This window comes from Penaeus monodon, chromosome 10 (genome assembly GCF_015228065.2).
Source record: "Penaeus monodon isolate SGIC_2016 chromosome 10, NSTDA_Pmon_1, whole genome shotgun sequence".
In the NCBI taxonomy this organism is placed as follows: Eukaryota; Metazoa; Arthropoda; class Malacostraca; order Decapoda; family Penaeidae; genus Penaeus; species Penaeus monodon.
Window position 1 is genome coordinate 1,822,452 of NC_051395.1, and position 10,000 is coordinate 1,832,451.

Below are 10,000 nucleotides of genomic sequence, written 5' to 3' on the forward strand. Positions count from 1 at the left end.
TCAGTCGCAGCTTGTTACCTGCTCAGTCTGAGGTCCTAGTGATGCGCGACAGCCCGTTCCAGTGAGTTGGGTTTAATGAAATGCCTTTTATTATGTGCATTGGATATCAGTGCTATTGTCATTATTATTATTATTGTTATTGTTTTTATTATCAGAATAATGATGATGATGATGATGATCTTCATCATCTTCATCATCTTCATCATCTTCATCAACTTCATCATCATCATTACATCATCATCATCATACATCATCATCATATCATCATCATCATAATCATTACATTACATCTTCATCATCATCATTACATTACATCTTCATCATCATCATCATATCATCATCATCATAATCATCAACATTACATCTTCATCATCATCATTACATTACATCATCATCATCATCATTACATTACATCATCATCATCATCATTACATTACATCATCATCATCATCATCATTGTTATTATTTTTTATCATTATTATCATTACTATTAGTAGTAGTATCATCACATTATTATTATTATTATTATTATTATTATTATTATTATTATCATTATTATTATTATCATTATTATTATTATCATTGTTATTATTATTACTATTATATCTTTATATCTGCTAATTAAAATCAAACACCGGGTCACTACCAGCGACCTAGGGTGATTGAAGTTTAAGGCAACGGAACACCAACAGAAATATGTACATAACTTTTGCAGCAGGTTTCCCGAGTGCATAGCAGAGCAGTACATTACCTCATTATACTCTTCCTTGTCCATTTAAGTCTTGTTTTCTTTTGATTGTTAGTACAAAAAAATGGTTGAACCGTAGGGCCAGGGGTGGGAGCTATCCGTCCTAGTGACCTGGCGGATTTTGACTAATGGAAGAGGTAGACTCAGTTCTGCCCCGGGGGATGCGCCCCTTGTTGATCCGCGTGACGGGCGACGCTTTATCACCCACTTCCTACTCTTACTTGAGAGGCAGGATGCATTCTAGCCCCACTGCTTAGAAGCTGGATACCCCTCGCTAACCTCCAATTGGCATGTCCAGGTCCCCGCAGTCACGGTGTTTGACGAACCACTTTGCGCCCTGTGGACATCATGCAGCCTACCAAGTCTTCATACTGGGGCGGCTGAGCAATGATCCCTCCCCAGGGGAGTAGTTGTTTAGGCAATCATTGCTGATGTCATATGACATTAATATGACATCAATATGACTGACATTTCTGCAATACAAGTGTTCACAAAACATAAAAAGATATTTGGTCTAATTGACGTCCTTCCCGGCGGTGCCCTGCGGTAAATCGCTCATGATCAGCGATTCCGCCTCTTGTTCTTGCGGCTGGGTACGGGCGCAAAGGCGGACGTCTGCGGCTTCCGCACGAGGCGCTGCAGCAGCGCGCGCACGTCCGCCAACTTGGGCCGCTTTGAGTTATTATTATTATTATTATTATTATTATTATTATTATTATTATTATTATTATTATTATTATTATTATTATTATTACTGCTAGTATTATTATTTCTATTACTATTATTATGTTATCCTCCTCCTCCTCCTCCTCCTCTTCCCTTTCCTCCTCTTCCCTTTCCTCCTCCTCTTCCCTTTCCTCCTCCTCCTTCCCTTTCCTCCTCCTCTTCCCTTTCCTCCTCCTCTTCCCTTTCCTCCTCCTCCTTCCCTTTCCTCCTCCTCTCCTCCCTCTCTTTCTTCTCCTCTTCTTCCTCCTCCTCCTCTTCCTCCTCCCTCCCTTTCTCCTCCTCTTTTTCCTCCTCCCTCTTTTTCTCCTCCTCTTTTTCCTCCTCCTCCTCTTTTTCCACCTCCTCCTCTTTTCCCCTCCTCATATTTTCTTTTTCCTCTCCCTTCTCCTCCTCCTCCTCCCTCCCTTTCTCCTCCTCTTTCTCCTCCTCTTCTTCCACCTCCTCCTCTTCCTCCTATTCTTCCTTTTCCTCCCCCTTCTCCTCCCAAGGAGTCTCAGTCGCGGGTGAAGAGAGCGCTGAAGGTTGTGGGCGAGTGGGAGGCTGCAACGACCAAGTGCGCTGACTCCGTGCAACATTCGGGTGAGAGGTCGACATTGCATGGTTATGAATGAAAAAATATTGTGATGTACTCGTATCCCCTGTAAATATATGAAACAGCTAGCCACTGTAATTATCTAGTCTCCTTATTCATTGCAACTAGAGTTTATAGATCTCATAGAGCTTCTCCACCAACTCCCCCACGGATATATACACAAGGCTTGATACTTATTTGTCATCACATCCAGTCTTTTCCATTAATATACTTCGTTTAAGGACCTAAAGTCGTTTAGTGAAACCCTCTGGACATTTCAAGAGATAGTGAGAGAGTACGCGAAGTGAAATGGAAAAAACAGTGATGCGGGTAGTTGGTTCATATATGACTGAGGGATGTAACTGACTGCAAGGAATATTCTATTATAGTCAGACTAATATAGCTTGTACATGTAACTGAATATATTAAGGCTATTTAAATCCATCAGAAATAAATTCACTATCAAACGTTCCTTCGTATGTAGCGTCGCAAATGTCTCGTCTGTGTATGTATAAATATTGAAACGAAAACTTTCGTAGGTCTAAATAACAGGCGCATTTAAGGCGAATTAGAGTATCCTTCTATAATACCCCCATCCTTCCCCCCTCCCTCCCCTCGTGTCAGCCAAGCGTCAGCGGGACGGACGTCAGGACTTCGACCCCAAGAAAGTCCTGGGCACGATCGCCAGCCTCAAGTCGGTGTGCGAAGACCTCGAGGATATCATGAAGGTCAGTCTCTCATCGGGAATAAGTGAATGCGTTATATCTACGAGTGAAAGCGTTGAGGCTTGAGTATAACATTATAAAAAAATCCCCACTCAGATTAATTTATCGGTGGGTCCATGCTGTCTGGTAGAAGGCTACTTATACCTCTTGAACTTTTTTGTAATTTACATTTTTTAACGTCCTCCTCACCTTCCTCAGGTGCTCCTGGAAGCGCAGGTGGGGTCCTCCGGCGAGTGGTCGGCCCTGATCCGCGTGCAGGACCCCGAACAGCTCAAGAGCATCACGGCGCAGGTCCTACGAGTCCTCACTGCCTACGACTTCAACATCTTCTCCAGCAGGAACCACGACCGCTGGATCAGGCAGAAGGACGACTTCCAGATCGCCGTGCACAAGTGGGAGCAGGCCGTCGTCGCCGCCATCCACGAGAGCTTCAAGGACAGGATGTAGGCAGAGTGCAGGATAAGGGAAGGAGGGAGAGGTGGGGGGATGATAGGGAGGGTGGAGGATGGAGAGTGCAGAGGCAGGGTAGCAAGAGTGAGGGGTAGGACAGAGGTAAGGCGTAGAATGGAGAGGGTAGTGCACGTAGTGGAGAATAATGGAGGTAGATGGGGTAAGGGGCAGAATGGAAAAGGTAAAATGTAGGATGGTGGCGTAGATAGCTGGAGGGCATAGAAGGTTCTGGGGAAGGATGGAATCGCAAAAGTATGATTTACTTAATTCTATCTATGCCTAAACTGGTGTGATTGTTTCTATAAAACCTTAATGACTGGAACACTATGAATTCTGAGCTAAAATGATGTTTCAAAAGATTCGAAATCAGCCGCTAAAGTCCTCCCGTTGACCAGGACGTCGGAACTGGTGACAGCTGTGGCGGGCGTGTTGGCCAAGCAGCCCTGCAGGACCTGCTTCAGGCAGCTCCTCATCTCTCGCCTCCCCGACCTGCTCTCGGCCTTCGCGGCTGAGGTCAAGGGCATCAGGGCGGACTTCCAGGTGTGCAATTAGTTCCTTTTGGCTTTTAGATAACTTTTTACCAGAGATGCGAACACACTGATGGGTTTTGCTCCCAAAAATGGAATGCAGGTGTATTTAGTTAGATTTTCAGGATCTTATAATTAAACAAAAAGAACACTACAATACATTATGGACAAGGCGTACAAATTATGAACATATATATATAATGAATATATATAAGTATATACTTTTTTTTTTTTATTAAAATCCCGGTCCTGACCATTCACCCTCCATCGCAGGCGCAGCAGAAGGTCGAGCGGCCGGGGACGCAGGCGCCGCTGTCGGGCCGCGTGCGCTGGATGACCAGCTACCTGACGAAGCGGCTGGCGGCGTGGACCACGCTCAAGCAGCTCTACTCGCAGTACCAGGTGACATGCAGAGCTCTTCGCTTCGATTAAGGCTGTCGTCTGCAAGGCCGCGCATTGAATTCTCGAAAATCTAGGCTATATTTGTACACAATCTGTCGTCTATGTGCATTATAGATATGTGTGTGTGTCCGCGTGTGTGTGTTTATTTATCTATTTATGGATTCTATTGATAATTAATACAGCACATTGTTTATACAAGATGCAGATCTTACTCTTTCTAACCCTCCCGTCCTTAGGGATCTGGCGCGGGTGGAGAGCTGTGGGTGGAGGTGGGTGCGGAGGTGGAGGAGGTGCAGAAGGAGGTGGAGCAAGCACGGGAGAACATGGTGCTGCAGTGGAGCGAGCGAGTGACGCAGAAAATCCCGAAGTTGCTGGTGACACCCGTCCTCACGCGCGACCCCGGCCATGAAGGTGAGAAATTCTGGCAAAACATCATCTCGCTTTCTGCCGAACACTTCCTTTGTGCTCGGTAAAGTAGAAACATTTCTTACACACGACAGCGTAACTTCCCATTATTTTGAGTTATGTTACATTTCGATGTTTTTTTTTTCTTTGACATTTTCTCTGTACCGTCATGAACTGTTGAACTTACCCTCCTGTTCTCACGTCATATTTAAGGAAAATTCTGGATATGTATGTAAATAACCCCCAACACAGGCGTCGGGGGGTGGAAAGTGCAGCTGCCAGGCGAGTTGCAGTGGGTGGTGTGGGAGGCAGGGCAGCTACAGCAGGCCGGAATCCGCCCGCCCCAGCTAGCCGCCCATCTCACACTTCATTACCAGACGCTCCAGACGGCGGCCATGGGACTCCCCTCACGCCAAGGACTACCACGCGTTCCGACCCTCAGCCCCCGGCGGTGACCCTTATAAAAAGCAAAAACAATTTAATAGTTTTTTTTGCAAAAATCTGCCCGATCCCTTTGCTACCCTTCTTCCAGCGGGAACTTTTTGGGTGCTGATTTGGGCGGGCGCGAGGGGGTTCTTGCAGGGGGGCCCAAAGGGGGTTTTGTCACTGGCCGGGGTCCCCATTCAGCACCCGCTGCGGGGTGTCGTGGAGCACGTGAGGGGCGATCGCCCAAAGACTATTGGGTAATCTTCGCGGGGGGTCCGGGGTCGCTTTTCGTTTTCCGTGGTATTTTTCCCCTTTTTTGGGGGAAATTTTTTTACGGTAATTATTCAAAAGCAAGTAGAGGACATCAGCTGCTAATATGCAATTCGCCTTGGAGTGATTTGCATGGGAATTCCCACACAGGATGTCTATGACATCAATATACATGCACACACTAACACACACACACATGAATTTATATAATACATATACAGGTAGGGGGGTGTGGTGTGTGTGTTGTGTGTGTGTGTGTGTGTGTGTTGTGTGTGTGTGTGTGTGTAGTGTGTGTGTGTGTGTGTGTGTGTGTGGTGTGTGTGTGTGTGTGTGTGTGTGAGTGTGTGTGTGTGTGTGTGTGTGTGTGGTGTGTGTGTGTGTGTGTGTGTGTGTGTGTATTTATATATATGTGTATGTATATACATATATATATATATATATATGTATATACATACACATATATATAAATACACACACACACACACACACACACACACACACACACACACACACACACACACACACACACACACACACACACACACACACACACACACACACACACACACACACACACACACACACACACACACACACACACACACACACACCCCCTACCTGTATATGTATTTATAAATTCATGTGTGTGTGTGTGTGTGTGTGCATGTATATTGATGTCATAGACATCCTGTGTGGGAATTCCCATGCAAATCACTCCAAGGCGAATTGCATATTAGCAGCTGATGTCCTCTACTTGCTTTTGAATAATTACCGTAAAATAATTTTCCTCAGCCAAGACTTCGACGGGCAAAACGAAAAGCGACCCGCGGACCGGCGCGAAGACTTACCCAATGAGTCTGTTGGCGATCGACCTCACGTGCTCCACGACACCCCTGCAGCAGGTGCTGAAGTGCGTGAGGGCCGCCGGCGACCACGTGACAACCCGCTGGCCCGCTGCAAGCACCCGGTCAGCGCCCGCCAACTCAGCACGCAAGAGTTCCCGCTGGAAGAATGGGTCAAGCAAGGTATCAGGGACAGATTCGCAAAAATTATCGTATTAATTGTTTTAGCATTTTGACTAAAGGATCACCTGCACGGGGCTGAGCTGGTCGAGAACCGCGTGGTAGTCCTTGAGCGTGAGGTGGAGTCCCATGGCCGCCGTCTGGAGCGTCTGGTAATGAAGTGTGAGATGGGCGGCTAGCTGGGGCGGGCGGATTCCGGCCTGCTGTAGCTGCCCTGCCTCCCACACCACCCACTGCAACTCGCCTGGCAGCTGCACTTTCCACCCCCCGACGCCTGTGTTGGGGGTTATTTACATACATATCCAGAATTTTCCTTAAATATGACGTGAGAACAGGAGGGTAAGTTCAACAGTTCATGACGGTACAGAGAAAATGTCAAAGAAAAAAAAAACATCGAAATGTAACATAACTCAAAATAATGGGAAGTTACGCTGTCGTGTGTAAGAAATGTTTCTACTTTACCGAGCACAAAGGAAGTGTTCGGCAGAAAGCGAGATGATGTTTTGCCAGAATTTCTCACCTTCATGGCCGGGGTCGCGCGTGAGGACGGGTGTCACCAGCAACTTCGGGATTTTCTGCGTCACTCGCTCGCTCCACTGCAGCACCATGTTCTCCCGTGCTTGCTCCACCTCCTTCTGCACCTCCTCCACCTCCGCACCCACCTCCACCCACAGCTCTCCACCCGCGCCAGATCCCTAAGGACGGGAGGGTTAGAAAGAGTAAGATCTGCATCTTGTATAAACAATGTGCTGTATTAATTATCAATAGAATCCATAAATAGATAAATAAACACACACACGCGGACACACACACATATCTATAATGCACATAGACGACAGATTGTGTACAAATATAGCCTAGATTTTCGAGAATTCAATGCGCGGCCTTGCAGACGACAGCCTTAATCGAAGCGAAGAGCTCTGCATGTCACCTGGTACTGCGAGTAGAGCTGCTTGAGCGTGGTCCACGCCGCCAGCCGCTTCGTCAGGTAGCTGGTCATCCAGCGCACGCGGCCCGACAGCGGCGCCTGCGTCCCCGGCCGCTCGACCTTCTGCTGCGCCTGCGATGGAGGGTGAATGGTCAGGACCGGGATTTTAATAAAAAAAAAAAAGTATATACTTATATATATTCATTATATATATATGTTCATAATTTGTACGCCTTGTCCATAATGTATTGTAGTGTTCTTTTTGTTTAATTATAAGATCCTGAAAATCTAACTAAATACACCTGCATTCCATTTTTGGGAGCAAAACCCATCAGTGTGTTCGCATCTCTGGTAAAAAGTTATCTAAAAGCCAAAAGGAACTAATTGCACACCTGGAAGTCCGCCCTGATGCCCTTGACCTCAGCCGCGAAGGCCGAGAGCAGGTCGGGGAGGCGAGAGATGAGGAGCTGCCTGAAGCAGGTCCTGCAGGGCTGCTTGGCCAACACGCCCGCCACAGCTGTCACCAGTTCCGACGTCCTGGTCAACGGGAGGACTTTAGCGGCTGATTTCGAATCTTTTGAAACATCATTTTAGCTCAGAATTCATAGTGTTCCAGTCATTAAGGTTTTATAGAAACAATCACACCAGTTTAGGCATAGATAGAATTAAGTAAATCATACTTTTTGCGATTCCATCCTTCCCCAGAACCTTCTATGCCCTCCAGCTATCTACGCCACCATCCTACATTTTACCTTTTCCATTCTGCCCCTTACCCCATCTACCTCCATTATTCTCCACTACGTGCACTACCCTCTCCATTCTACGCCTTACCTCTGTCCTACCCCTCACTCTTGCTACCCTGCCTCTGCACTCTCCATCCTCCACCCTCCCTATCATCCCCCCACCTCTCCCTCCTTCCCTTATCCTGCACTCTGCCTACATCCTGTCCTTGAAGCTCTCGTGGATGGCGGCGACGACGGCCTGCTCCCACTTGTGCACGGCGATCTGGAAGTCGTCCTTCTGCCTGATCCAGCGGTCGTGGTTCCTGCTGGAGAAGATGTTGAAGTCGTAGGCAGTGAGGACTCGTAGGACCTGCGCCGTGATGCTCTTGAGCTGTTCGGGGTCCTGCACGCGGATCAGGGCCGACCACTCGCCGGAGGACCCCACCTGCGCTTCCAGGAGCACCTGAGGAAGGTGAGGAGGACGTTAAAAAATGTAAATTACAAAAAAGTTCAAGAGGTATAAGTAGCCTTCTACCAGACAGCATGGACCCACCGATAAATTAATCTGAGTGGGGATTTTTTTATAATGTTATACTCAAGCCTCAACGCTTTCACTCGTAGATATAACGCATTCACTTATTCCCGATGAGAGACTGACCTTCATGATATCCTCGAGGTCTTCGCACACCGACTTGAGGCTGGCGATCGTGCCCAGGACTTTCTTGGGGTCGAAGTCCTGACGTCCGTCCCGCTGACGCTTGGCTGACACGAGGGGAGGGAGGGGGGAAGGATGGGGGTATTATAGAAGGATACTCTAATTCGCCTTAAATGCGCCTGTTATTTAGACCTACGAAAGTTTTCGTTTCAATATTTATACATACACAGACGAGACATTTGCGACGCTACATACGAAGGAACGTTTGATAGTGAATTTATTTCTGATGGATTTAAATAGCCTTAATATATTCAGTTACATGTACAAGCTATATTAGTCTGACTATAATAGAATATTCCTTGCAGTCAGTTACATCCCTCAGTCATATATGAACCAACTACCCGCATCACTGTTTTTTCCATTTCACTTCGCGTACTCTCTCACTATCTCTTGAAATGTCCAGAGGGTTTCACTAAACGACTTTAGGTCCTTAAACGAAGTATATTAATGGAAAAGACTGGATGTGATGACAAATAAGTATCAAGCCTTGTGTATATATCCGTGGGGGAGTTGGTGGAGAAGCTCTATGAGATCTATAAACTCTAGTTGCAATGAATAAGGAGACTAGATAATTACAGTGGCTAGCTGTTTCATATATTTACAGGGGATACGAGTACATCACAATATTTTTTCATTCATAACCATGCAATGTCGACCTCTCACCCGAATGTTGCACGGAGTCAGCGCACTTGGTCGTTGCAGCCTCCCACTCGCCCACAACCTTCAGCGCTCTCTTCACCCGCGACTGAGACTCCTTGGGAGGAGAAGGGAGAGGAAAAAGAAAGAATATGAGGAGGTGGAGAAAGAGGAGGAGGTGGAAAAGAGGAGGAGGAGGAAAAAGAGGAGGAGGAGGAAAAAGAGGAGGAGGAGGAAAAAGAGGAGGAGGTGGATAAAGAGGAGGAGGAGGAAAAAGAGGAGGAGGAGGAAGAAGAGGAGAAGAAAGAGAGGGAAGAGGAGGAGGAAAGGGAAGAGGAGGATGAGAGGGAAGGAGGAGGAGGAAAAGGGAAGAGGAGGAGGAAAGGGAAGAGGAGGAGGAAAGGGAAGGAGGAGGAGGAAAGGGAAGAGGAGGAGGAAAGGGAAGGAGGAGGAGGAAAGGGAAGAGGAGAAGGAAAGGGAAGAGGAGGAAAGGGAAGAGGAGGAGGAGGAGGAGGAGGATAACATAATAATAGTAATAGAAATAATAATACTAGCAGTAATAATAATAATAATAATAATAATAATAATAATAATAATAATAATCATAATAATAATAATAATAATAATAATAATAGTAATAACTCAAAGCGGCCCAAGTTGGCGGACGTGCGCGCGCTGCTGCAGCGCCTCGTGCGGAAGCCGCAGACGTCCGCCTTTGCGCCCGTAC

General features: G+C 46.8%; 2 protein-coding genes across 2 annotated transcripts in view; one reads left to right on the forward strand and one right to left on the reverse strand.

The window, feature by feature from the left end:
* Positions 1-1,305: 1,305 nt before the first annotated feature.
* On the forward strand, positions 1,306-4,179 carry LOC119578196. The gene is made up of 6 exons (XM_037925932.1): positions 1,306-1,341; positions 1,963-2,053; positions 2,670-2,773; positions 2,969-3,213; positions 3,616-3,760; positions 4,021-4,179. Exons 1-6 carry the CDS (start codon positions 1,306-1,308, stop codon positions 4,177-4,179), a joined length of 780 nt encoding a protein of 259 aa, XP_037781860.1.
* Positions 4,180-6,098: 1,919 nt separating this feature from the next.
* Positions 6,099-10,000, reverse strand: part of LOC119578197 (dynein-1-alpha heavy chain, flagellar inner arm I1 complex-like) — a gene marked incomplete at its 3' end in the record, with an annotated part of 7,574 nt that continues 3,672 nt past the window's right edge. The window contains 8 exon segments of the mRNA XM_037925933.1: positions 6,099-6,253; positions 6,341-6,546; positions 6,793-6,967; positions 7,204-7,332; positions 7,593-7,737; positions 8,141-8,385; positions 8,581-8,684; positions 9,301-9,391. Of these exon segments, the coding sequence (XP_037781861.1) occupies positions 6,099-6,253; positions 6,341-6,546; positions 6,793-6,967; positions 7,204-7,332; positions 7,593-7,737; positions 8,141-8,385; positions 8,581-8,684; positions 9,301-9,391 (1,250 nt within the window).

Excerpts from the sequence above, each read along its gene's own strand:
- LOC119578196 (XM_037925932.1), top strand. The coding sequence starts at position 1,306 with ATGATCAGCGATTCCGCCTCTTGTTCTTGCGGCTGG. Across the intron at positions 2,054-2,669 it reads TGACTCCGTGCAACATTCGG|CCAAGCGTCAGCGGGACGGA; the intron begins GTGAGAGGTCGA and ends CCCTCGTGTCAG. Across the intron at positions 3,214-3,615 it reads GAGAGCTTCAAGGACAGGAT|GACGTCGGAACTGGTGACAG; the intron begins GTAGGCAGAGTG and ends CCCGTTGACCAG.